This window comes from Salmo salar, chromosome 03 (genome assembly GCF_965601325.2).
Source record: "Salmo salar chromosome 03, fSalSal1, whole genome shotgun sequence".
Classification (NCBI taxonomy): Eukaryota; Metazoa; Chordata; class Actinopteri; order Salmoniformes; family Salmonidae; genus Salmo; species Salmo salar.
The window spans coordinates 87,323,699-87,350,177 of NC_138293.1; the positions used below are offsets into that span (position 1 = coordinate 87,323,699).

The window sequence follows — 26,479 nt, forward strand, 5'->3', positions numbered from 1 at the left end:
TATCACGTTTGAAGGTAAGACCCAGGTGCAAACAATGTCGAAGTAACAAAAGTTTATTAATTCGAACACGAGCAGGAAAAGGTACAGGATGACAGGCAGGATCAGAGTCAGGTCAGGCAGAGGTTGGTAATCCAGAGTAGCGGGGCAACGGTACAGGATAGCAGACAGGGTCAGGGCAGGCAGAAAGGTCAAAACCGGGAAACCTAGAAAACAGGCACTATAGACAGGACAGGAGCAAGGGGGAAAACTCTGGTAGGTATGAATGAATAAAACTAACCGGCAATAGAAAAACAGAGAACACAGGTATAAATACACAGGGGATATTAGGGAAGATGGGCGACACCTGGAGGGGGAGTGGAGACAAGCACAAAGACAGGTGAAAGATCAGGGTGTGACAGAAGCTGGTTGAGAAAATGCCAAGAGTGTGCAAAGCTGTCATCAAGGCAAAGGGTGGCTGTTTGAAGAATCTCAAATATAAAATATATTTTGATTTGTTTAACACTTTTGGTTACTACATGATTCCATATGTGTTATTTCATAGTTTTGATGTCTTCACTATTATTTTTACAATGTAGAACATAGTAAAAATGAAGAAAAAAAACCTTGAATGAGTACGTGTTCTAAAACTTTTAACCGGTAGTGTATATGAGAGAGCGAGAGAGAGCGAGAGAGAGCAAGTGAACGAGAGAGCTTTTAGAAATACATTTTCCTTTATTATTTCCCCTAACCCTACCACCCCTCCCCTAATTGGAGTAAACTAATGGACAACACCACTTAGGTTTCTACTTCCAACTTATACAGTACATAATGTACACATTTTATGGACACAATGAATTTTAAAATAGTCATATTTTGTTTGTTTTTAATCCCATCCTTCAGCTACCCTCAACCCCACCCATCTATCTCTGAAGACCATTAAGTTTAATTTCTATTTGCCATATATTTCTAACTGTGCTGTTTTACAAAAGTTCTGAACCTATATACATTTTTCCAACACAGTATATTTTACATGAGTTATCTTGTTTTTAATCGAGGAGTTTTTAACTGTAGTGAGATTTCATACCTCCATGGTCTGCTTTCGGACAAGGAACGAGTCCACAAAGCCTCTACACATCTGAGGGTTGAGAGTCTCCTTCAGGCCCCTCACCAGCTCCCCCATCTCCTTCATGTTGTTCTCAATGTTCTTCAACAAAAGCTTCCTGCTTTTCAGCCAAGGGCCCAGCCAGGGGAACATGTTGTACAACTATCTCCCCATAAACAAAAAGTAAAGCATGAATTACTCTCTATTATTCCAGTAGCCTAGTACAAATTTGAATAATTATTTAAAATGTTCCTGGTTTAGTCAAGTGTGACCAGTTTTCCATTATTCTCTGAGTGAGAAACAAATTAAACATAATGTACCTGTATTGAAACAGAGCCACAAATTCGGAGGTTGTCATTGGCTCGTTTTACAGTGGCTTTGAACTTGGGGTCAGAGTATTCAAACCTGCTGCCGTACATAATGTTGGAGATTATGTTGGAGACAGCATAATTCAATGGCTGGGTTGTGTCGAATGCTTTACCTGTTACAAAGGACATCAGAAATTGAATTAGCAAACCTAAGGGAAAAAAATTCTGTAACCAGTTTTTTGGTTTTCAAATCAGAACTACAAATTCTTACCCTTATGATTTTCAAACACTTCAATCAGGTAGTGAATTTCCTCTAAGATTTTCTCTTCAATCCCTTTCTTGCCCATCCCAAAGTCTCTAAGGTTTGTCAGGGCAAAGCGCCTCATCTCTTTCCATGATTCGCCATTGCCAAACAGAATACCTACCAGTATTGAAAAGTAATATTGTGCAGGTGTCAGGAATTAATCATGTAAGGAGAAAATAACAAATTTGTCAAATATTTGGGGCTATTGTTCCAGCACCACATATGCTTGCTTGGCAGAATATTGTCTAGAATGCAACAGTTAATCAGATTACAACTTTCACATATCCTACATTACCATGTCCATTGGTGAAGTCATAGAACACAGGAAGTATGCCCCTGTCCCCAAACTCCTCTGCATGGTTGACCAGCGCCTGGTTGACCGTGTTGTATCCTGCCAGGATGACCACTTTTGTGGGTCCAAAGTGAACCATGAAAACAGACCCATATTTCTTAGACAGCTGTGGAACATAAAATACGACTAAATGCATGGTTTATTAAAGGTCCCGGACAGTGAAAATCATGTTGATCATCAAATTGGATGATAATTGGATGTAACTAGTTCATAGTAGGTTGAGCCAAGTATGAAAAGATTACTGTAGCTGGTATATTGACAAAGTTGATCATAAAGTTACTGGTCCCTTCCCTCATGTCAAACACTTGGATTAATGAGGCAGGCATTACTTCTGGCTTTATGCCATGTCACATAAAGCCAAAGACATTATACACCAATGGTAGACTCTTATAATCTTAAGTAACTTAAATATGTAACACCTTAAAACCATCACATGTACGCATCATACGGTTTTGTTTACAAACCATAACATAGCTTAAGTGGAACTTGGCAGAACTAAACTGGTAACTAAGCCCTTTTCATCTGCGTTGTGGCTTTTAGCTAGCAAGCTACTTACCAGAATTCCACATGTCAGTGTTAATTTTAACTACACTGATTTCCAAATGAGGACATCTAACCACATTGGCTGCACTGAAAGTTATGATCATGTCACGGGAGTGCAGTGCACATTTCGAGCGAAGTTGCTTTATCAATTGAGGAGAACATTCAATGGGTCTTGTCAGGATGCTACTCCTGAAGACACATGCTGTACCATCATTGACAGTGGATCTTTCAAGTGCTGTCCATAATGTAGTTTATGCGGTTGCTGTAACTGTTTTGACTTGTGAATGGTATATTTTCTATAACACACCTGATAGGGATGGAAGAACAAAAACCATATAGACTAAGCCCCCTGCATTGAGACTGAGAACTGCCAACATACAGCTGACATGAAGGAATGTTGTCCACAAAAGGAGTATAGTAAGGAGTGCAACTTGGGTTTAAGTAGTGAGGGGGACACAACATTTAAAAAAAATGTAATTGAAAAGGTACAATGTGCACATAGGTTAGGTTACTATGGTGACCATAGGTTAGGCTACTATGGTGAGCGAGCGTTGCGCCTTTTCATTTTCAATAAGTATCGATTACCCATTTGTCTCTGCCTGCAAATTGTTCTCCTAAAGAGGTAGACTGTAACCTATAGGACTATGCAAAACGTAGCAAGTGTAGCTGTCATTGTTGCTGCTTCCAATTCAGTAGCCATACCTGCGAGATCAGGTGCCCATGTGGTATCAATCAAATAGAGTAGGCTATAGCCGGTGATTGTCACACAAGTAAATGTAGGTCTCATGTTAATGGTGGTTAATTAACATAAACACATTTAGCATCTCCTGGATTCCACACAGCCCATAAGCCACTGATGCAGACCTTTGGAACATCTACATTTTAAGAAGTCTAATAAATCCATGTAATATAGCCTACACCTTCACAATAAATCCATTATTTATTTTAGACAGGTCTAAAGAAGCGTGATATGAAGAAAATGTAGTCTATTTCAGAAGAACAGAATAGCATACTCTGAGTTGTCCTTATGTTAGGTACTGATATGGCTATGCCATATGGCTGTGGGCTGCACTAGTTCATTTAGCAGACAAGATTTGCTTAGAATTCCATGGCATTATTTTATAATATGTTATAGTATGACGAATACAACTGAACAAAGCTGAATATAAAACATTTTCTCCAAACGATTTGAGGTAGTGCACACATGGATATTCTGTGTTGAGCGGTTAACAAAGAAATAGGTACTCCTATATGCTTAATTTAGATGTTCTTTAGTTGTTCTACAAAACGTTGGGCTATGTGTTTTGATTTTTAATACACTAAGGCTGCATGATGAGACTGATGATTTGAAAAAAGGTGCTTGAAAGGCATGAGCTCTGCTTTGTACACACTTCATTAGGCTCTCATTCACAATTTGACAAGCACTTGATAATGCCTTGAATTTCACAGCAGCATCCCCTTTGTGGCCATAATGCACCCTAAAAAAATCCATGCCTTTGTTGTGCCCTTCCGAGTGCTTGCATGCCCTCCGTCACGTGATCGGGTCTTTCTCACAGGTTACAAGTGAAGACAGACATCGGGGACGCAACTGCGCGGGTCCTTATCAAATTACGAGGTGCATATTGAAGATGTTGGAAGAACTGTCAACATTTACTTTTCGTCAGCCAACAAGATAAGTAGGCCTAACGAACGGCAAAAGCACTAGCCTATGTCAATCTACTCTCCCCCATAGTATAAAAGTCAACCTATTCTATGCGAGAAATAAATATTCCGGACAGTTGTGGGATGCAATAGATCCCAAATTAATACAACCACTAACAAACATTTTTTTTACGCAATGTGGCTGACGCAACAGATCAGAACATTTAGCTTAAAATGTTAAACCATTAGGCTATTTCTTCACATTATAAGCACAGCAATGCTGTGCCTCCTTCACTCACGCTGCCAAACATACCCTCGTAAAACGGACTATTCTACTGGTCCTCGACTTCGGCGATGTCATTTACAAAATAACCTCCAACACTCTACTCAGCAAACTGGATGCAGCCTATCACAGTGCCATCCGTTTTGTCACCAAAGCCCCATATACCACCCACCACTGCGTCGCCAGACCCACTGGCTCCAGGTCATCTATAAGTCTTTGCTAGGTAAAGCTCCACCTTATCTCAGCTCACTGGTCACCATAACAACACCCACCCGTAGCATGTGCTCCAGCAGGTATATCTCACTGGTGATCCCCAAAGCCAACACCCACTTTCACCGTCTTTCCTTCCAGTTCTCTGCTGCGAATGACTGGAACGAATTGCAAAAATCGCTGAAGTTGGGGACTTAAATCTCCTTCCCTAACTTAAGCATCAGCTATCTGAGCAGCTTACCAATCGCTGCAGCTGTACATAGCCCATCTGTAAATAGCCCACCCAACTACCTACCTCATCCCCACATTGTTTTAATTTACTTTTTTGCTCTTTTGCACACCAGTATTTCTACTTGCACATCATCATCTGCACATCTATCACTTCAGTGTTCATTTGCTAAATTGTAATTGCTTCGCTACTATGGCCTATTTATTGCCTTACCTCCTTACTCCATTTGGACACACTGTATATAGATTTTTCTATTGTATCATTGACTGTACTTTTGTTTATCCGATGTGTAACTGTGTTGTTGTTTGTGTTGCACTGCTTTGCTTCATCTTGGCCGGGTCGCAGTTGTAAATGAGAACCTGTTCTCAACTGACCTACCTGGTGAAATAAAAGGTAAATAAAAAAAAAAATGTATAAAACAAAATGCGCTCATGGCAGCAGGCTATAAGCGGGAATGTTCCATTAGCGGGAAAACACCATTATCAAAAGTGACCGCAAATGCGATTATGCATGTCATGCTTTTATTATATATTTGCATTTTTTTGGAGAGAATGATCCTCCCCAAACTTCAAACATACGCGCTGCTTATGTATGCCAGTTAGGCTCTACACCCGTTGTAAAGTGGATTAATGTGCTTAAAATTTAAGAAGTTATTTTGCAACTTTAGTTGTGATACCAAACGTATCAAAACATATAGGCCTATGGGCTCGGCTACATGAGGTGTGCAACTATGATTCGAAAAAGTCGCACAAAAAGGCTGTTTCTTATGTTGGGCATCATTCACAAGTGATAATACATAACTCACAAGTGATAGGCTAATATTGTCACCTATCAGACTCTTCTTGATTTAATATTGTCTTTAGATATACTAAATATTATGTATGTTATAAATTTGTTATGATTTAGAATGGACCATTATCATACACCTGTCTCGAAACAAGCGGCAGCGGAGAAAATACATTTCATCTATGCACTTAGAGCTGATGGAGAGCGCTTTTCCCATGATTCATTTTCATGCCAGCCAGGTAGTCTATACTCCTGTTGTAAAGATTAGCAATGTGCTTAATATTGGGTCGTGGCCATCTTTATATGCATTTATTTTTTTATCTGTAACCCTCTGAGAAATAAATAAACTCAATAAAAAGTTTATCACAAAGAAAAACATTACAGGCTACATAGATTGGCTCCTGGATCTCCTCCTCAACGATGTCACCCTTGATCCAACGCCGCATGTGGGGAAGTTGTGCAAGCTGTCCATCCCAGGACCCCTGTCTGCCCAGTGTGTGAGGCCTGACAAGTAGGCCATAGCTGGATTTGTCTCCCTGCTCTTATGTATGCGGAGTGCCTGGATACAGCCGTTAGCCGCGGTACAGTGGGGGGGGGGGGGGGGGGGGGGAGTATTTGATCCCCTGCTGATTTTGTACGTTTGCCCACTGACAAAGAAAGGATCAGTCTATAATTTTAATGGTAGGTTTATTTGAACATTGAGAGACAGAATAACAACAAAAAATATCCAGAAAAACGCATGTCAAAAATGTTATAAATTGATTTGCATTTTAATGAGGGAAATAAGTATTTGACCCCCTCTCAATCAGAAAGATTTCTGGCTCCCAGGTGTCTTTTAAACAGGTAACGAGCTGAGATTAGGAGCACACTCTTAAAGGGAGTGCTCCTAACCGCAGCTTGTTACCTGTATAAAAGACACCTGTCCACAGAAGCAATCAATCAATCAGATTCCAAACTCTCCACCATGGCCAAGACCAAAGAGCTCTCCAAGGATGTCAGGGACAAGATTGTAGACCTACACAAGGCTGGAATGGGCTACAAGACCATCGCCAAGCAGCTTGGTGAGAAGGTGACAACATTTGGTGCGATTATTCGCAAATGGAAGAAACACAAAAGAACTGTCAATATCCCTCGGCCTGGGGCTCCATGCAAGATCTCACCTCGTGGAGTTGCAATGATCATGAGAACGGTGAGGAATCCGCCCAGAACTACACGGGAGGATCTTGTCAATGATCTCAAGGCAGCTGGGACCATAGTCACCAAGAAAACAATTGATAACACACTACGCCATGAAGGACTGAAATCCTGCAGCGCCCGCATGGTCCCCCTGCTCAAGAATACATATACATGCCCATCTGAAGTTTGCCAATGAACTTCTGAATGACTCAGAGGACAACTGGTGAAAGTGTTGTGGTCAGATGAGACCAAAATGGAGCTCTTTGACATCAACTCAACTCGCCGTGTTTGAAGGAGGAGGAATGCTGCCTATGACCCCAAGAACACCATCTCCACCGTCAAACATGGAGGTGGAAACATTATGCTTTGGGGGTGTTTTTCTGCTAAGGGGACAGGACAACTTCACCGCATCAAAGGGACGATGGACGGGGCCATGTACCGTCAAATCTTGGGTGAGAACCTCCTTCCTTCAGCCATGGCATTGAAAATGGGTCATGGATGGGTATTCCAGCATGACAATGACCCTAAACACACAGCGAAGGCAACAAAGGAGTGGCTCAAGAAGAAGCACATTAAGGTCCTGGAGTGGCCTAGCCAGTCTCCAGACATTAATCCCATAGAAAATCTCTGGAGGGAGCTGAAGGTTCGAGTTGCCAAACGTCAGCCTCGAAACCTTAATGACTTCGAGAAGATCTGCAAAGAGGAGTGGGACAAAATCCCTCCTGAGATGTGTGCAAACCTGGTGGCCAACTACAAGAAACGTCTGACCTCTGTGATTGCCAACAAGGGTTTTGCCACCAAGTACTAAGTCATGTTTTGCAGAGGGGTCAAATACTTATTTCCCTCATTAAAATGCAAATCATTTTATAACATTTTAGACATGCGCTTTTCTGGATTTTTGTTGTTGTTATTCTGTCTCTCACTGTTCAAATAAACCTACTATTAAAATTATAGTCTGATAATTTCTTTGTAAGTGGGCAAACGTACAAAATCAGCAGGGGATCAAATACTTTTTTCCCCCACTGTATATTGGCCATATACCACAAACCCCCGGGGTGCCTTATTGCTTTTATAAACTGGTTACCAACTTAATTAGAACAGTAAAAAGTAATATTGTCATACCCGTGGTACATGGTCTGATATACCACAGCTTTCAGCCAAATCAGCAGTCAAGGCTCGAACCAGGTTTAGAATTGGAAATAAATCCCCTTTGTGCATAAATCCCCTTTGTGCATAACTATGGATAAATCTTACAGGAGAGTTTGAGTGATGAAAGTTGGCCAGAGGATCTTGAAATCTCTAAGAAAGAATGTTAGGCTATTTTCTGGCAATTGTGCTGTTACTATGTGCCAAATGTTAAGACTACAAACTGTTAAATGGCCCATTTGCGAGATTGACTTGTCAATTCAGTAGGCATAGGCTCCAGACTAAAATCTGGGTTTATGGTTGTAATTCAATTTTGCCATGGTTTGCTTAGATAAAGGCAGGAAACCTATGATGGGCCTACATCTCATTTCCGTCTACAGTAGCCTAGACAAGATGCAGTGTCAAGTGTGCTCCCTCTCTGCTCATTATCCCTCACACTTGTCACCATCGTCACGCGCCCACGGGCAATTTTTCTATAAATTGGTTTTCCAGGACTAGCTAGGCTACACAAGGGGCACACATTAATTTGTAATGACTCCAGTGATATCGTCATTTCCACATTTTTATTGTATCAAAATGGTAGCCTACAATGGCATATACATGAATAGGCTACTTGATGTCCAACAGAGGCAAGTGTTTCATTCTCCATATTTATTGTCAGTAGAATAGGACATGGGAGAGATGACACATTTTGTTTGAACTGCAGATTGCCCCTTTAACTAAGCTCTCAAAGCATCTAGAAGTTATTCAAAATAAATTAACCAAACAGAGACTGTGGAGATCAGTGTGACTTAAAAAAATGCAGGTGCTACGAAAAGCCCTGTGAAGTAAACAATGCATGAAATGTAAATATAAAAACTTGAACTAAAGGTTGTTGGAACAGGTTCTTTAATAAATAAAGTATAATTCTATGTTGACACATATCTTCTGGAGTGATATTGTTGCAATATAAGTTGGATTGAAGTATGTGTGAGCTATTTTGGTGAGTTGTTTGGTCTGTGACAAGAAAACTATTAAGATAGGGGTAGAAACACACAAAAAAACAATCCCTTTAAGCATTTATGACATACGATTTTCAAGCCAAATTCCTCTATTATGTGAGTGAATGCACGGCGGTCATCATTTTACCTGTATTATTTGACAACACTTGGCATTTAAAAAAACTGAAATGGAACATTAACGGAGGAACATTCTCTGAAAACATTCATAAACCCAGAGCGAGTGTGGTAAGTAGGGCCACATCAAAAATAAAAACATTTTAGAGGGCTCCTGTGTTGACAAAAACTATTGCTAACTGGTTGAAACACTACGTACTCAACATATATTATTAATATGTTGATTTGACAATACATGCCTATTGAAACTAACTGGAAGTTTCAAACCTGCTAAAATAAACATTTTGAAAATATTTAGCCAATGTCACATATCATATCAACAACCATAACATAGTTTAATCTCAGGACTTCCTCTCACCTCACAGAGGGTGCGGTAGGGCCTCTTGAGATCCAGCAGAAGCATGTTACCAAGCAGGGGCAGAGGCCTGGGTCCTGGAGGCGCCTTCCCCTGTTCCTCAGAGTTGGAACCAGAGGAGAGGCGGTAAAGGGCCAGCAGAAACAGCAGAGCCCCCAGCAGTGTCACTGTGCTCGATGTCTGGAGAAGACATTCTATAAGGGACATCTTCAAACAGCTCTTACACCTACACCTGGTTAATAAGAGTGACTGCTCATTGATCTGCCTACCAATGGGGGCTCAAAATTTATATAGCAAGGGACAGCCTCAGGGGAGGGCTAAACATTCTGGATTTATTGGTGCAATTTTAGTTTTATCATTAACTAGAATGTCCTGATCTCTGTGAATGTGTACAAATAATTATTTACAGACCATTGATGTTTGACTGTGTTACCCACTATCTTTTGAATGTCATTTAGCAATTGTTAGATACATATTTACATTTCCACTATTTTTTCATAAATGCACACATTTTGGGGAGTCTCACATTTGACACTTTATTGAGAAAAAGTCACTTTTTGGTTATCAACAAACAACATGAAACTAAACCAACATCATGAAAAAGTATAGTCATGGGGAGAAGGAACAGGTGAAGCAGGGTACTGATAAACCCTCGTAGTAGAAATAAGATCCTTGGAGACCTTACCACAGACTTGAATAGTGTTCTGTTCAACATTTGAGTTTGATTTCTGTTCATTTCTTGGAAAAGGTACCACAGTTAAACAGTAACACATTTGAGTTATTTAACACTGATGTAGAGATTTCAGAACTTCACATAAAAAAACTTACATTTTTCTGCTAACTAAAAGTAGACTAGAGTTACATGTTGACTTTAGACAATTCAGGCTTAATGACCCTAAGTCCCAAAAAGTCCTGATGTTACAATTAACCCCAAAAGCAGGGTTAGTTGTAACGGTATATGGGACAGTTGCAACAACAAAAAATAGCGTAACATTTTTTTTTGTATATGTATATATATTTATTTGTTAATCTTTATATACTGTATGTATCCATATTGTCTATGAGTTTCTAGTGGATAGACCATATGTCTCAAGAGAAAATAGGCTGAATAATGAAAAAGAATCGAATCAACAATTACATAATATGCAATTAACTATTGACTATTTTTTTTTTCATTTGTAAATCATTATTATAACAAATAAAATCTAAAGTTCAGTTTATATAGCAATGGGGTGAATGAAAAAAGTTGTATATGTATTAGGTTGTTAAGATCCTAGATTACATGTAAAAACTAAAAAACTAAATTCTGAACTAAATCAAAATATCTATTTGTATTATAACCTCTGAAGAACATCTCTACAACTCAGAAGTATTATTAAAAATGTGTAAGAAATTGAAATACATAATATATGTAACACATCTCAATATTCACAAGAGACATATTCTAAACTTTTAAACAAAATTGGAAACTCTTTACACATACTTATGCTACTTTCACATAACAAAATACAAATGTCAGTGTAAGTGTATGCATCCTTAGATGCTGTGGGGAATGTGTTATATCGTGTATATGTTCCCCCTATAGATATTCCTTAACATCTTATATACTAGTACATTAGTAGTACATAACAGTGTAATACTATAGTACGTACCTGTCTTGACATCCTCGTTTGAAACTTTAAAGCTTCTTGTTTATTGTCAGAACGAGCCTTCTGGATATGTGTTGTACTGTATATAAAACATCAGTGACTCTGAGTCACCAAAGGTTCTTGTTCTCTACAGTTTAACATAAAGAATATTTCCCTCCCCTCTAAAAATATAATTTTCGATTATAAACATGTAAATAAAAAAGGAATACTAAAACAGCCAATGTATTGTCATGTCATATACATCATAACCCGATGGGGGTCGAAATTGTTGTTCAAATGTTGCAAATACATTTTTTTGTACCTAGATATTGTGTTATATGTCAGAATGTCTAATAAACAATTATATTGTATACATTGACAGTATTGTTTTGTCAGAACAGTATAAATATAAAGTTTTACCTGCACCTGAATTCAAACGATACAGTCGTGTACTCTATTGCCCGCCCTGCTGATCATGCTCTATCTGAACTACAGTATATTTTCATTATTTTGCAGAAAACCTTTATTGCCCTTAAATGATTATTGAATACGTGTAAAACTAAGCCAGGGTACTCGTCCTACCCTGGCTTTCCTCCGTCAACGCTTCTGGTGGCCCACCATGGTTCCTGATGTCTCGGCCTTCGTCGCCGCATGCATGGTGTGCGCTCAAAGCAAGACTCTGCGTCAAGCTCCGTCTGGCCTCCTACAGCCACTCCCTGTCCCTCATTTCCCCTGGTCCCGTATTTCCCTGGATTTTGTCACTGGGCTTCCTCCGTCAGATGGCAACACCACCATCCTGACGTGGTTTACAGATTCTCAGAGGCCTCCCATTTCATCCCTCTTCCTAAGTTACCTTCAGCCAAGGAGATGGCCAGCTTATGGTGCAGCGTGTCTTCCGAATCCATGGACTCCTGGTTGACATTGTCTCACACCGGGGTCCTCAGTTTTCATCATGATTTTGGAAGGAGTTCTGCACCCTTATCGGGTCGTCAGCCAGCCTGTCCTCTGGGTTTCATCCCCAATCCAACGGCCAGTCGGAGAGAGCCAATGGAGACGGCACTCCAGTGTCTTGTTGCCAGTAACCCCACCACCTCGAGTCAGCAACTGGTCTGGGTGGAATATGCCAGGAACACTCTCCCCTGCTCGGCTACTGGACTATCCCTCTTCGAATGCTCCATGGGGTATCAGCCCCGCTCTTCCCAGAGCAAGAAGTTGAGGTCAACATACCTTCAGCCCAGATGTTCGTCCGCCGCTGTCGGCGTACCTGGAAAAGAGCCCAACGTACACAATATTGGAGATTACATTAGAGACAGCATAATTCATTGGCTGGGTTGTGTCAAATGCTTTACCTGTCACAAAGCCCAACAGAAAGAGAATTAGCAAAACTAAGAAAAAGTATATATTTGTCATCTTATTTGGGGTTTTCAAAAATCGGAACTTCAAATTTTTACCCTCTTGTTTTTTCAAACAATTGAATAAGGTAGCGAATTTCCTCTTCACTTCCTGTCTTTCCCATGCCAAAGTCTAAGGTTCGCCACGGCAAAGCATCTCATCTCTTTCCATGAGTCTCCATTGGCAAACAGAATACCTGAAGAAAAGTCACATTGTGCAGGTGTCAGGAATTAATCATGTTATATCTTTGTCAAATATTTGGGGCTGGAGTTACAGCACTAAGTATGCCTGCTTGACAGACCATTGTGTAGAATGCAACAGTTAACCGGATTACAAGTTTGGACATGGTAATGTTGGATAAGTCATCAGTGAAATGTTAGAACACATGCGGCATTCCCCGGTCCCCAAACTCCTGCTTGACCGTCTTGTGTCCTGCCAAAACAACCACTTTCTTGGGTCCAAAGTGAACCATAGATGGAGCCATATTTCTTGGATAGGTGGAGGGATAAAGCATACAGATAAAGTCTACCCATAGATACTGGTGTACCGGACAGCTGCACAATAAAAAAATCACAGTAAATTGAACTCTTATTGAAGAAAATGTAACTCTGCCACAGATAACATTTGGTCCCAGTCTAAAGAGAGTAAAACCTACTCTGGTCATTTTTTTCAGAGTTGTATATACTCAATTTATTGTTGATATTTAACTCTGCATTATTGCATTGCACTCTGTACACTATTAATTGAAAATATCTCTGTTACTTTGTTGTTCAGTATTGTAAAGTTTATTATTTAGAGTAATGTTGACTCACAGTATAATCACAAGAGTTAATTAAACTTTATTTAGTCAAAGAACTCTATTTCGGGGTTTATAGGGTGCCATTTGTGTTGTAAAATCTAATTTACGTATTTCTTAATGTGTCGTATTGGTTGTGAAATTGGTGGCTTGGTTGTGAAATCCAATCTCTACTGGTATCCATTTAAGAGAAATCATTTCCAGCAATTTTCCATTACCCACAATTTACATTCCGAATGCAAGTCAGCCTTCTCTGTAAAGGTTGCAATAAATCCAACCACTTACAGATTAGATTAGGAAAATGCTACATATCATTGTGTAGCATAAGATAAAAAACAATCAATGTACAGGACCAGTCAAAAGTTTGGACACACCTACTCATGCAAGGGTTTTCCTTATTTTTACTTTGTAGAATAACAGTGAAGACATCAATACTATAAAATAGCACATATGGAATCATGTAGTAACCAAAAAAGTGTCAAACAAATCAAAATATATTTTCGATTTTAGATTCTTCAAAGTAGCCACCCTTTGCCTTGATGATGACTTAGCACACTCAACCAGCTTCAACTGGAATGCTTTTCCAACAGTCTTGAAGGAGCTCCCACATATGCTGAGCACTTGTTGGCTACTTTTCCTTCACTCTGCGGTCCAACTCATCCCAAACCATCTCAGTTGGGTAGAGGTCGGGTGACTGTGGAGGCCAGCTCATCTGATGCAGCACTCAATCACTCCTTCTTGGTCAAATAGCTCATACACAGCCTGGAGGTGTGTTTTGGGTCATTGTCCTGTTGAAAAACAAATGATAGTGGGACTAAGCGCAAACCAGATGGGATGGTGTATCGCTGCAGAAAGCTGTGGTAGCCATGCTGGTTACAGTGGGGGGGAAAGTATTTGATCCCCTGCTGATTTTGTACGTTTGCCCACTGACAAAGAAAGGATCAGTGTATAACTTTAATGGTAGGTTTATTTGAACAGTGAGAGACAGACTAACAACAAAAATATCCAGAAAAACGCATGTCAAAAATGTTATAAATTGATTTGCATTTTAATGAGGGAAATAAGTATTTGACCCCCTCTCAATCAAAGATTTCTGGCTCCCAGGTGTCTTTTATACAGGTAACGAGCTGAGATTAGGAGGACACTCTTAAAGGGAGTGCTCCTAACTGCAGCTTGTTACCTGTAAAAAAGACACCTGTCCACAGAAGCAATCAAATCAGATTCCAAACTCTCCACCATGGCCAAGACCAAAGAGCTCTCCAAGGATGTCAGGGACAAGATTGTAGACCTACACAATGCTGGAATGGGCTACAAGACCATCGCCAAGTAGCATGGTGAGAAGGTGACAACATTTGATGCGATTTTTCACAAATGGAAAAAATACAATAGAACTGTCAATATCCCTCGACATGCAAGATCTCACCTCGTGGAGTTGCAATGATCATGAGAACGGTGAGGAATCAGCCCAGAACTACACGGGAGGATCTTGTCAATGATCTCAAGGCAGCTGGGACCATAGTCACCAAGAAAACAATTGATAACACACTACACCGTGAAGGACTGAAATCCTGCAGCGCCCGCAAGGTCCCCTGCTCAAGAAAGCACATATACATGCCAGTCTGAAGTTTGCCAATGAACATCTGATTGACTCAGAGGACAACTGGTGAAAGTGTTGTGGTCAGATGAGACCAAAATGGAGCTCTTTGACATCAACTCAACTCGCCGTGTTTGGAGGAGGAGGAATGCTGCCTATGACCCCAAGAACACCATCTCCACCGTCAAACATGGAGGTCTCTCACTGTTCAAATAAACCTACTATTAAAATTATAGACTGATCATTTCTTTGTAAGTGGACAAACGTACAAAATCAGCAGGGGATCAAATACTTTTTCCCCCCACTGTATATTGGCCATATACCACAAACCTTGCCTTATTGCTTTTATAAACTGGTTACCAACGTAATTAGAACAGTAAAAAGTAATATTGTCATACCCGTGGTACATGGTCTGATATACCACAGCTTTCAGCCAAATGATAAGTGATAAGTGACAGAATTAAGTGTGGCTGTGTGGCGACACAGACAATCTTTTTTTATTTTATTTTTTTACAAGCGGCAGATGGGATTTTCGAGAGTGCCTGTCCCAGATACTTTCATTAGAGACAATGTTTTTTTTTTTTTCGCATTGTTGGTAATTTTGTACGTAATGTTCCTGCTACCGTCTTTTATGACCAAAAAGAGCTTCAGTATATCAGAACAGCGATTACTCACCTCAAACTGGATGCAGATTTTAGTGAAGAGAGCACGACAACACCTTTTCCCTCTCAGGAGACTGGAAATATTTGGCATGGGTCCCCAGATCCTCAAAAGGTTCTACAACTGCACCATCGAGAGCATCCTGAACGGTTGCATCACCGCCTGGTATAGCAACTGCTCGGCTTCTGACCATATGGCGCTACAGAGGGTGGTGCGTACGGCCCAGTACATCACTGGGGCCAAGCTTCCTGCCATCCAGGACCTATATACTAGGCGGTGTCAGAGGAAAGCCCAAACAATTGTCAACGACTCCAGTCACCCAAGCCATAGACTGTTCTCTCTGCTACTGCACGGCAAGCGGGATCGGAGCGCCAGGTCTAGGTCCAAATGTCTCATTAACAGCTTTAATTTACATTGCCCCCCCCCCCCCCTTTGTTGTTACTCTGCTGCTACTCGCTGTTTATTATCTATGCATAGTCACTTTACCCCTACCTCCATGTAGAAATTACCTCGACTAACATGTACCCCTGCACATTGTCTCGGTACCAGTATCCCCTGTATATAGCCTCGTTTTTGTTATTTTGTGTTACTTTTTTTGTTTATTTAGTAAATATTTTCTTTACTGTATTTCTTGAACTGCATTGTTGTTTAAGGGATTGTAAGTAAGCATTTCACGGTAAGGTGAAGGAATGAAGAGGAGGGAGTAAAATGTAGGCAAGTAATACATATTTCAGAACAACTTCTAGTCGAATAGGACATGGGAGAGATGACAAATTTTGTTTGAACGCAGATTGTCCCTTTAACTAAGCTCTCAAAGCATCTAGAAGTTTGAGGATAGCCTGGTGTCAACAAGGGCAGCAAAGAAGCCACTTCTCTCTGTTACGCACGCCTCTAGGAAGAGGTAACGCAACACCCTGCTACAACTCAACTCTCCGTGGTGTGAAAGAGGTATGGACTGTAGGTGTGAGTAAGGATGACAAAAGGCAGAGAATTACCATTTAGAGGGAATTTATTCTGTCGCACGATAATTTTTGGGAATGGGCTGGACGGAACCAAAGCAAAGAAATTAAATATCAAAGCCCCCCCCACACCTTACCTGCCTACCCACTACTTACCTAACTAACACCACTTGGTGCACTAACCAAAATACAGGGGATGGTCCACCCAGATCTTTCCTAGTGTGCATAGACAGTAAACTACTACGGGTTATGTATGCCCGTGGGTCTCTTGCCTAAGCACTCCCTAGGTGCCTTCCCCTTCCCCCCTGGGAACAAATGCAACAGAATAACTCAAACAATTTCAATAATCAAAACACTTCGTCCTATTGACACAACAGACATAACCAATCAGCTCCTACACAATACTTAACCAAACTCTGAACAACAAAGAATTTACCAATCAGCTCCCCAGCAACAACCAACATAATAGCCATCAGCCTCCTCTCTCTCTCAGCAATCATCTCCCTTCTGAGGAACAGAACACTGGCTTATAAAGCTTCAGAAGGAGTTGGTAATTGGAGACAGCTGCGTCCTGACGAGGGGGCGGGGTCAGCTATCCAATCATCAATGGGGCTGACCAATCAGCTGCTTGTAGAGCATTTCAGGAATCCATTTCCTGAAATACATACATGAAAATACACAAACCACAACAGAAACTGGGGAACGTAACACTCTCCAGGAAAAACATCAGGGACAGACTGATATTCTGCAAAAGGTACAGGGATTGGACTGCTGAAGACTGGGGTAAAGTCATTTTCTCTGATGAATCCCCTTTCCGATTGTTTGGGGCATCCGGAAAAAGCTTGTCCGGAGAAAACAAGGTGAGCGCTACCATCAGTCCTGTGTCATGCCAACAGTAAAGCATCCTGAGACCATTCATGTGTGGGGTTGCTTCTCAGCCAAGGGAGTGGGCTCACTCACAATTTTGCCTAAGAACACAGCCATGAATAATGAATAGTACCAACACATCCTCCAAGAGCAACTTCTCTCAACCATCCAGGAACAGTTTGGTGACGAACAATGCCTTTTCCAGCATGATGGAGCACCTTGCCATAAGGCAAAAGTGATAACTAAGTGGCTCGGGGAACAAAACATTGATATTTTGGGTCCATGGCCAGGAAACTCCCCAGACCTTAATCCCATTGAGAACTTGTGGTCAATCCTCAAGAGGCGGGTGGACAAACAAAAACCCACATATTCTGACAAACTCCAAGCATTGATTATGCAAGAATGGGCTGCCATCAGTCAGGATATGGCCCATAAGTTAATTGACAGCATGCCAGGGCGGATTGCAGAGATCTTGAAAAAGAAGGGTCAACACTGCAAATATTGGCTCTTTGCATCAACTTCATGTAATTGTCAATAAAAGCCTTCACACTTATGAAATGCTTGTATTTATACTTCAGTATTCCATAGTAACATCTGACAAAAATATCTAAAGACACTGAAGCAGCAAACTTTGTGGAAATTAATATTTATGTCATTCTCAAAACTTTTGGCCCACGACTGTATGGCAAGAACTGTGTGTGTTTATATCAATCCTTACCCTGTATATGGGGGTACTTGGCCATCAGCAGCAGACCCCAGCGCAGGGTTGTCCCGGTGGTGTCGGTACCACTCCATTCCAGCCATTATTATGAGCCGTCCTCCCCTCAGCAGCCTGTGGTGAGTGTGCGTGCATGCGTTTGTGTTTACATCAATCCTTACCCTGTATATGGGGGTACCTGGCCATCAGCAGCAGACCCCAGCGCAGGGTTGTCCCGGTGGTGTCGGTACCAGCACCAAACAGGGTAGTAACTGATAAGGGAATTATATAATAAAGGTAAATGAATAAAATAAAGAATCACGTAACCAATTAGTAATTAGTAGTTATGTAGCATGTATAATGAATAATTAAAGTACTAATCGACAGGCCCATAACAGGCCCATATCTAGTAGAGGCCTGGGACAAAATGTGTGTGTGTGTGTGTGTTTTAGTGGGCCTAAGATAACAACAAGTAGACTGCGATTGACCCGGCAGCTGAGGAACTTTGAGTAACTTAGAGAAGAAAGGGAGTGACCCTCAAGGTTTCTCGAATCTCGGGGGAAAGGAACAGACAGCACTGGATAGTGATTAACAGTGGTGAGAAGTCCGGGGAGGGATACATACGAACAGTAGGTGAATTGTATGTATGTGCGTAGGATATCTATTGTTTGTGTGTAGGTATGTGCGTAAGCGGGGAGTGAGCATAAAATGAACATCTTTGTGTAATGTACTTCAGAACGTTCTCTGAATAAACTGTACAGACCTTTTGCAGACAGCTGAGTCCTTGCCTAATTATTCTTAACCCAGTGTCTTACAAACCTTGGGGAATAGTCAAAGCTTATTGATTGTTAATTACTATCATTGGGATAGAAAATTCCACTGACAGTAACACTAAATACCAGGTTGTTATCATGGTACAAAGAATCTATATTGCCATATTGCCAGATTCCTAAAAGAAACAGACCCTCAGATGACACATGAATTATGTACTACAGTTACTTAAGGATCTGTTATAAGTTATTCACAGATAATCAACATATTCTATTAAAGCAGCTAGAGGAAGTGTTTTAGTGTTTGAGTCTGTGAGTTTACATGAAATTCTGCTGATAAGAACTGTAATTCTATCCTCCCTCATCTGGCATTCAGTCATATGTATACTGGGCACACACTGGATGAATCTACGTTGTTTCTACTTAACTTCAATGAAATTACGTTGAACCAATGTTGAATACACGTTGAATTGACATCTGTGCACATTGGTATGGTAGTGTTGGACAAGTCAAATGAATTGTGTTCTGCTGCAGGATCCAAGTGCACCACATGGTGGTATAATTAGAATTATAAACTGAGTTCAAATCAAATCGAATTTTATTTGTCACATACACATGGTTAGCAGATGTTAATGCGAGTGTAGCAAAATGCTTGTGCTTCTAGTTCCGACCATGCAGTAATAGCTAACAAGTAATCTAACAATTCAACAACAACTACCTTATACACACACATGTGTAAAGGAATGAATAAGAATATGTACATAAAAATATATGGATGAGCAATGGCTGAACGGCATAGGCAAGATGCAGTAGATTGTATAGAGTATGTAAGCATTATATAAAGTGCCATTGTTTAACGCTAGTGATACATGTATTACATCCAATTTTTACATTATTAAAGTGGCTAGAGATGAGTCAGAATGTTGGCAGCAGCCACTCAGTGTTAGTGATGGCTGTTTAACAGTCTGATGGCCTTGAGATAGAAGCTGTTTTTCAGTCTCTCGGTCCCAGCTTTGATGCACCTGTACTGACCTCGCCTTCTGGATGATAGCGGGGTGAACAGGCAGTGGCTCGGGTGGTTGTTGTCCTTGATGATCTTTATGGCCTTCCTGTGACATCGGGTGGTGTAGGTGTCCTGGAGGGCAATTAGTTTGCCCCCAGTGATGCGTTGTGCAGACCTCAATGTGCATCTCGATTGTGCATCTGTAAAAGTTTGAGTGTTTTTGGTGACAAGCCGAATTTCTTCAGGCTCCTGAGGTTGAAGAGGCGCTACTGCGCCTTCTTCACCACGCTGTCTGTGTGGGTGGACCATTTCAGTTTGTCCATGATGTGTACGCCGAGGAACTTTCCACCTTCTCCACTACTGTCCTGTCAATGTAGATAGGGGGCTGCTCCCTCTGCTGTTTCCTGAAGTCCATGATCTTCTCCTTAGTTTGTTGACATTGCGTATGAGGTTATTTTCCTGACCCCGGCCCTCACCTCCTCCCTGTAGGCCGTCTCGGCGTTGTTGGTAATCAAGCCTACCACTGTCTGCAAACTTGATGATTGAGTTGGAGGCGTGCATGGTCACTCAGTCATGGGTGAACAGGGAGTACAGGAGAGGGCTGAGAACACACCCTCGTGGGGCCCCAGTGTTGAGGATCAGCGGGGTGGAGATGTTTCCTACCCTCACCACCTGGGGGCGGCCCGTCAGGAAGTCCAGGACCCAGTTGCACAGGGCGGGGTCGAGACCCAGGGTCTCGAGCTTATTGACAAGTTTGGAGGGTACTATGGTGTTAAATGCTGAGCTGTAGTCGATGAACAGCATTCTTACATAGGTATTCCTCTTGTCCAGATGGGTTAGGGCAGTGTGCAGTGTGATTGCGATTGCATCGTCTGTGGACCTATTGGTGTGGTAAGCAAATTGGAGTGGGTCTAGGGCGTCAGGTAGGGTGGAGGTGATATGGTCCTTGACTAGCCTCTCAAAGCACTTCGTGATGACGGAATTGAGTGCTACGGGGTGATAGTCATTTAGCTCAATTACCTTAGCTTTCTTGGGAACAGGAACAGTGGTCGCCCTCTTGAAGCATGTGGGAACAGTAGACTGGGATAAGGGTTGAATATGTCCGTACTCACTCCAGCCAGCTGGTCTGCGCATGCTCTGAGGACGCGGCTAGGGATGCCATCTGGGCCGGCAGCCTTGTGAGGGTTAACACGTTTTAATGTTTTACTCACGTTGGCTGCAGTGAAGGAGAGCCCGCAGGTTTTGGTAGCGGGCCGTGTCGGTGGCACTGTATTGTCCTCAAAGCGAGAAAATAAGTTATTTCGTTTGTCTGGGAGTAAGACATCGTGGTCTGCGACAGGGCTGGTTTTCTTTTCTTTTTTGGATCCTGGATGCTGATTGGCCGGTATGATGCAAAATTACTAGTTTACCGTTCTAATTATGTTGGTTAACAGTTTATAGTACCAACAAGGCACCTTTGGGTTTGTGGTATATGGCCAATATACCACAGCTAAGGGCTGTATCCAGGCACTGCGCCTAAGAACAGCCCTTAGCTGTGGTAAATTGGACATATACCACACCCCCTCGAACCTTATCGATTAATTCGATTCTATAGTTATACTGAGCAATATTAATTCAACACGTTATTAAATATGCATGAGATGCAAATTCTGGTAAGTGTATTCAAACCTTCTGCCATAGACAATGGCCGAGATTATGTTGAAGACGGCATAAATCATAGGCTGGGCGGTGTCAAATGCCTTACCTGTGATAGACAAAACATCTAATCAATTACAAAATAAGCTTTCCAGAACCAACACCATCACTAAACAAGCCTAACTAATTTATCTATTTACTAATATGGTTAAAAATAACCAGGCAATTAGGGCTACACATCACTTAAATACATTATGCTAATTCTACTAATACAGTGTAGAGATACTGCTATTGCTCTTACCCTCAGGTTTTTCATACACTTCAGTCAGGTAGTGAATTTCCTCTAAGATTTTCTCCTTGCTCAGTTTCTTGCCCATCCCAAAGTCTAAGGTTTGTCAGGGCAAAGAGCCTCTCTTTCCATGAGTCTCCATTGGAAAACAGAATCCCTGTAAAGAAGGTAGTTTGAAATATCATGGAAACAAAGTGAAATAGAAAAAACATATGCCATTTCATAATTGACTCATTCATAATAATTATCATATACCAAGAAAATGAATAATCTGCCAAATTATCTATGCATCCTTTCTGGGCATGACCATCTGTAAATGCTAATTAATCATAGACATTTATATTATTTGCAGAGGATTAGTATAAGAACCTTTGATGGCCTTGCTTTCAATGAGAATAACATATCGATTACTCACATTTCTATGTGAATTTGGTCAGGTCGCCCAAAAACGTACCTATTGCAGCTTAAAGGTAATTCCCCAGTTTTGGTCTATCTCTTTAAGAATGTGACAAAGCCAGAATAAGTCAAATATCATTACCATGTCCTTGGTTTAGTTCACTGAGCACAGGAGTGATGTCCCGGTCCCCAAAGTCCTGATTCACCAGCGCCTGCTTGACCGTCTTGTATCCTGCCAAAACAACAACTTTGTTGGGTCCAAAGTGAATCGTAAAGATGGAGCCATATTTCTTGGAGAGCTGGACAGATAAAGCATACATAAAGTACACAGTTATGCCTCGTAGTCATATATGAAGAAGCACAAAATAGGACATCACATATGGCTTGTTATACAGGGGTTTACAGTTGAGGTAAACTTTTCAAAATATGTATCTAGACAAAGCTTCTTACACTATGTATTTGAACCCAGCTCTGTTTTGTTAACAAGATCCCTGAATGAATATTCCTAGGGTGCATCTCAATATTCTAAAGTGGCCTCATCTCTTTCCTTGCAACGCTTTGGTCACTGTCACAAAGTATTTTGGCCATAGCCTGGTCCCAGCAAAAAACAGATCTGGGACCAGGCTACTTGGACAGGACATATCTATTGAAATACACTACAGAATAGAACATTAAACAACATTCACCAGCTAAAAGCATGTGCGGAAGTCCGTTCTATCAGTTTGCTTACTGAACTTTTCAAACCTGGTGAAATGGCAAGAAAACTATATAAGTGAGATAAAACAGATAACATCTCACAGATGAAATCAACAACCTCAACATAGTTTTCTCTGAAAGCAACGGATGACTTCATCTTACCTCGCAGAGAGTGCAGTAGGGCTTCTTGAGGTCCAGCTGGAGCATGTTACCAAGCAGTGGCAGTGGCCTGGGTCCTGGAGGCTCCTTCCCCTGTTCCCCAGAGCTGGAACCAGAGAAGAAGAGGTAGAAAACCAGAAGAAACAGCACAGCCCCCAGCAATGTCACTGTTCTGGGATCCTGGAGGAGAAGATCTCCCATAAGAGCCATGGATCTCCACAAGCAGTGCTGTAAGATCAGACAGTGATGTGGTATTGGGAAAAGAGAGTGCCCAACACAACGACTGGCTTACATACAGTTGAAGTCGGAAGTTTACATACACTTTTAGGTTGGAGTCATTAAAACTCGTTTTTCAACCCCTCCACAAATGTTTTGTTAACAAACTATAGTTTGGCAAGTCGGTTAGGACATCTACTTTGTGTATGACACAAGTCATTTTTCCAACAATTGTTTACAGACAGATTATTTCACTTAAAACTCACTGTATCACAATTCCAGTTTACATACACTAAGGTGTCTGTGCCTTTAAACAGCTTGGAACGTTCCAGAAAATGATGTCATGGCTTTAGAAGCTTCTGATAGGCTAATTTACATAATTTGAGTGAATTGGAGGTGTACCTGCGAATGTATTTCAAGGCCTACCTTCAAACTCAGTGCCTCTTTGCTTGACATTATGGGAAAATCAAAAGAAATCAGCCAAGATCTGGTTCCTCCACAAGTCAGAAATTTCCAAACGCCTGAAGGTACCACGTTCATCTGTACAAACAATAGTACGCAAGTATAAACACCATGGGACCACGCAGCCATCATACCGCTCAGGAAGAAGACGCGTGTGAAAAGTGCAAATCAATCCCAGAAAAACAGCAAAGGACCTTGTGAAGATGCTGGAGGAAACAGGTACAAAAGTATCTATATCCACAGTAAAACGAGTCCTATATCGACATAACCTGAAAGGCCGCTCAGCAAGGAAGAAAGAAGCCACTGCTCCAAAACCGCCATAAAAAAACCAGACTACGGTTTGCAACTGCACATGGGGACAAAGACTGTACTTTTTGGAGGAATGTCCTCTGGTCTGATGAAACAAAAATAGAACTGTTTGGCCATAATGAGCATCGTTATGTTTGGAGGAAAAAGGGGGACGCTTGCAAGCTGAAGAACACCATCCCAACCGTGAAGCACGGGGGTGGCAGAATCATGTTGTGGGGTGCTTTCCTGCAGGAGGTTCTGCTGCACTTCACAAAATAGATGGCATCATGAGGAGGAAAATTATGTGGATATATTGAAGCAACAGCCCAAGACATCAGTCAGGAAGTTAAAGCTTGGTCGCAAATGGGTCTTCCAAATGGACAATGACCCCAAGCATACTTCCGAAGTTGTGGCAAAATGGCTTAAGGACAACAAAGTCAAGATATTGGAGTGGCTATCAAAAAGCCATAACCTTAATCCTATAGAAAATTTGTAAACGCAGGCAAAAGGTCTTGCTTGAAGTAAAGTTGTTTACAAACTGTTCTCTAGCTGGCTGGTGGCTAATTTAATCTTCTCCTTGTCCATTGACGTTAGCTAGTGGTTAGTATGAGCTACTAATTACTATTTACATAATACATTTGGGTAAAATTGGGCACAAAAATCCAATATAGCACCTTTAAGCTTTGTCTTGTTTAAAGGTACATAACACTAACCGTGTCAGTTATTGATAACCGCTAACGTTAGATTGACTCTGCTAAGCTTAGATACACCTCAAAGATAAAAAAGACGTAGGCTTCTGATTAGCATATATATATATATATATATATATATATATATATATATATATATATATATATATATATATATATATATAGAGAGCCCTTACTATTTGGTTAGTAATGTCAGACGGCTCCATATGTATTGCTAATCAATAATACAATAATACACTTCATGATTCTGCTTGACATCGGCAGTAATTCTGCTAATTTTTGTTAAATCCAAAAATCCTGGAGTCACTGTCATTCACCAAAATAAATTACATTGAACCAACGTGCAATAGATGTTGAATTGCTGTCTGCGCTCAGTTGGAAGCAATCACTATGTAGAACCAGGGGCGAAAATCTGATATCCACTTTGGAGGGGACAATTACATGAAATTTTCTCAAGAGCAATTCCTGAGGGTGACACCAAAAGTAGTGCTGTAAGACATAGCCTACATTGTAATATTGTAAATGTATATTGAGGAACCAAAGAAATAAGGTGTTTGCCGTACTCCTAACTACCGGTACCCAAAACTACACAACTAATCACAACAGCAATACCATTGCCTTTAACAAATCTTAGTTCAGTCACCAGTTTAAGTTGAGAGTGGGGGTATCCATGGCATTTTCCAATTATGTTCCTATTTTACAAGTCAAAAAAATGTAGAACCTTTCATAATGTTGCCAAACAAAGACTCAACAAACTTACCTGAGACTTCCTGTCTCTGCCAGTCTGTCCCTGCATCTGTCCCCAACTCTGCTGTCTGTGCCATCTGTTGCCTGCTCTGCCTAATGACATCATTGTGAAACATTTCCATTAGAATTTCATTTCTTTCTTATAAACATTTTATCAACTAGTCTTTGAGATATTAGGCTACTAGGGTTCTTACTATGCGTTTTGGTGTATTGAAAAATACTCTGATGTCCGTCTTTTATTTTTCTACCTGGCAGGCTACACACACACAAAGTGTGTAGGTTATTTACAGTAGGATATGGGCTTCTATCATCTTCAATCATTCTATATGGGCTTCGATCTAAAAGGTAGCTAGCAAATGTGAAACGGATTAAAATGACAAGAGTTGACAGCTGTATGAGTTCACCATTTACACAACATATGCTGCAACCTTTTGTAATTTTAATAGTTTGTTTCATATTGGCTGGCTTCCAACAATAGCTGAATTTGCAAAGCTAGCGAGCACCAATTCAGTTTCAGTGGTGTTTGCTATAATCTTTGCTACCCGGGTTAAATAAAGGTGAAATAAAATAAATAAATAAAAGTTCCCTTGCGACAATTTAGCTTTTGCAACGAGACCATTAAATATATTTAAGACAATGGTAGAAGAGAGTGTAGTTCTGTTCAGTTTGGACTTCAGTTTATCGCTAACCTTATCACAGGGACTTTGAAGCACTAACTTACTTCATCTGCATGCTGATTCCATCTTTGACGACGCCACATAAATGGAATAGGTACTAGCTAGCTTAATAGTTAATATTTGCGCGCTAGCTCTGCTTATACAGCTAGTGTGTGTGTGCGCGATTGACTGGATGAACCTCACCGCAGTTACGTAGCAAGCTAAGGAACTGGCAGTGGATCAAACCATTGTGAGGCAAAGGGCGGGGGGGTCGCAATCTTTTGAAACTTAAAAACGCGCTATTAAGTGTCTATAATCAGCACAATTGCT

General features: G+C 40.9%; 1 protein-coding gene and 1 pseudogene across 3 annotated transcripts in view; both read right to left on the reverse strand.

Moving 5' to 3' along the window:
- LOC106601851 (cytochrome P450 2K1) overlaps positions 1–9,809 on the reverse strand; it is a 33,750-nt gene extending 23,941 nt beyond the window's left edge. Inside the window, exons 1-5 of one of the 2 annotated variants that reach the window (XM_014194263.3) lie at positions 9,533–9,809; positions 1,989–2,151; positions 1,661–1,810; positions 1,402–1,562; positions 1,064–1,243 (exon numbers count right to left, since the gene is read on the reverse strand). In XM_014194263.3, the coding sequence (XP_014049738.2) occupies positions 1,064–1,243; positions 1,402–1,562; positions 1,661–1,810; positions 1,989–2,151; positions 9,533–9,736 (858 nt within the window). In that variant the 5' untranslated portion in view covers positions 9,737–9,809. The remainder of the gene's footprint in view (positions 1–1,063; positions 1,244–1,401; positions 1,563–1,660; positions 1,811–1,988; positions 2,152–9,532) is intronic. The other variant, XM_014194264.3, reaches the window with a different exon arrangement.
- Positions 9,810–10,039: 230 nt separating this feature from the next.
- On the reverse strand, positions 10,040–24,823 carry LOC106601853 (cytochrome P450 2K1-like; annotated as a pseudogene). Its single transcript, XR_014391711.1, has 4 exons — positions 23,074–24,823; positions 22,358–22,514; positions 21,832–21,976; positions 10,040–21,639 (listed from the first exon to the last, which is right to left on the reverse strand). The product of XR_014391711.1 is annotated as a cytochrome P450 2K1-like (transcript).
- Between the last annotated feature and the right edge of the window lie 1,656 nt (positions 24,824–26,479).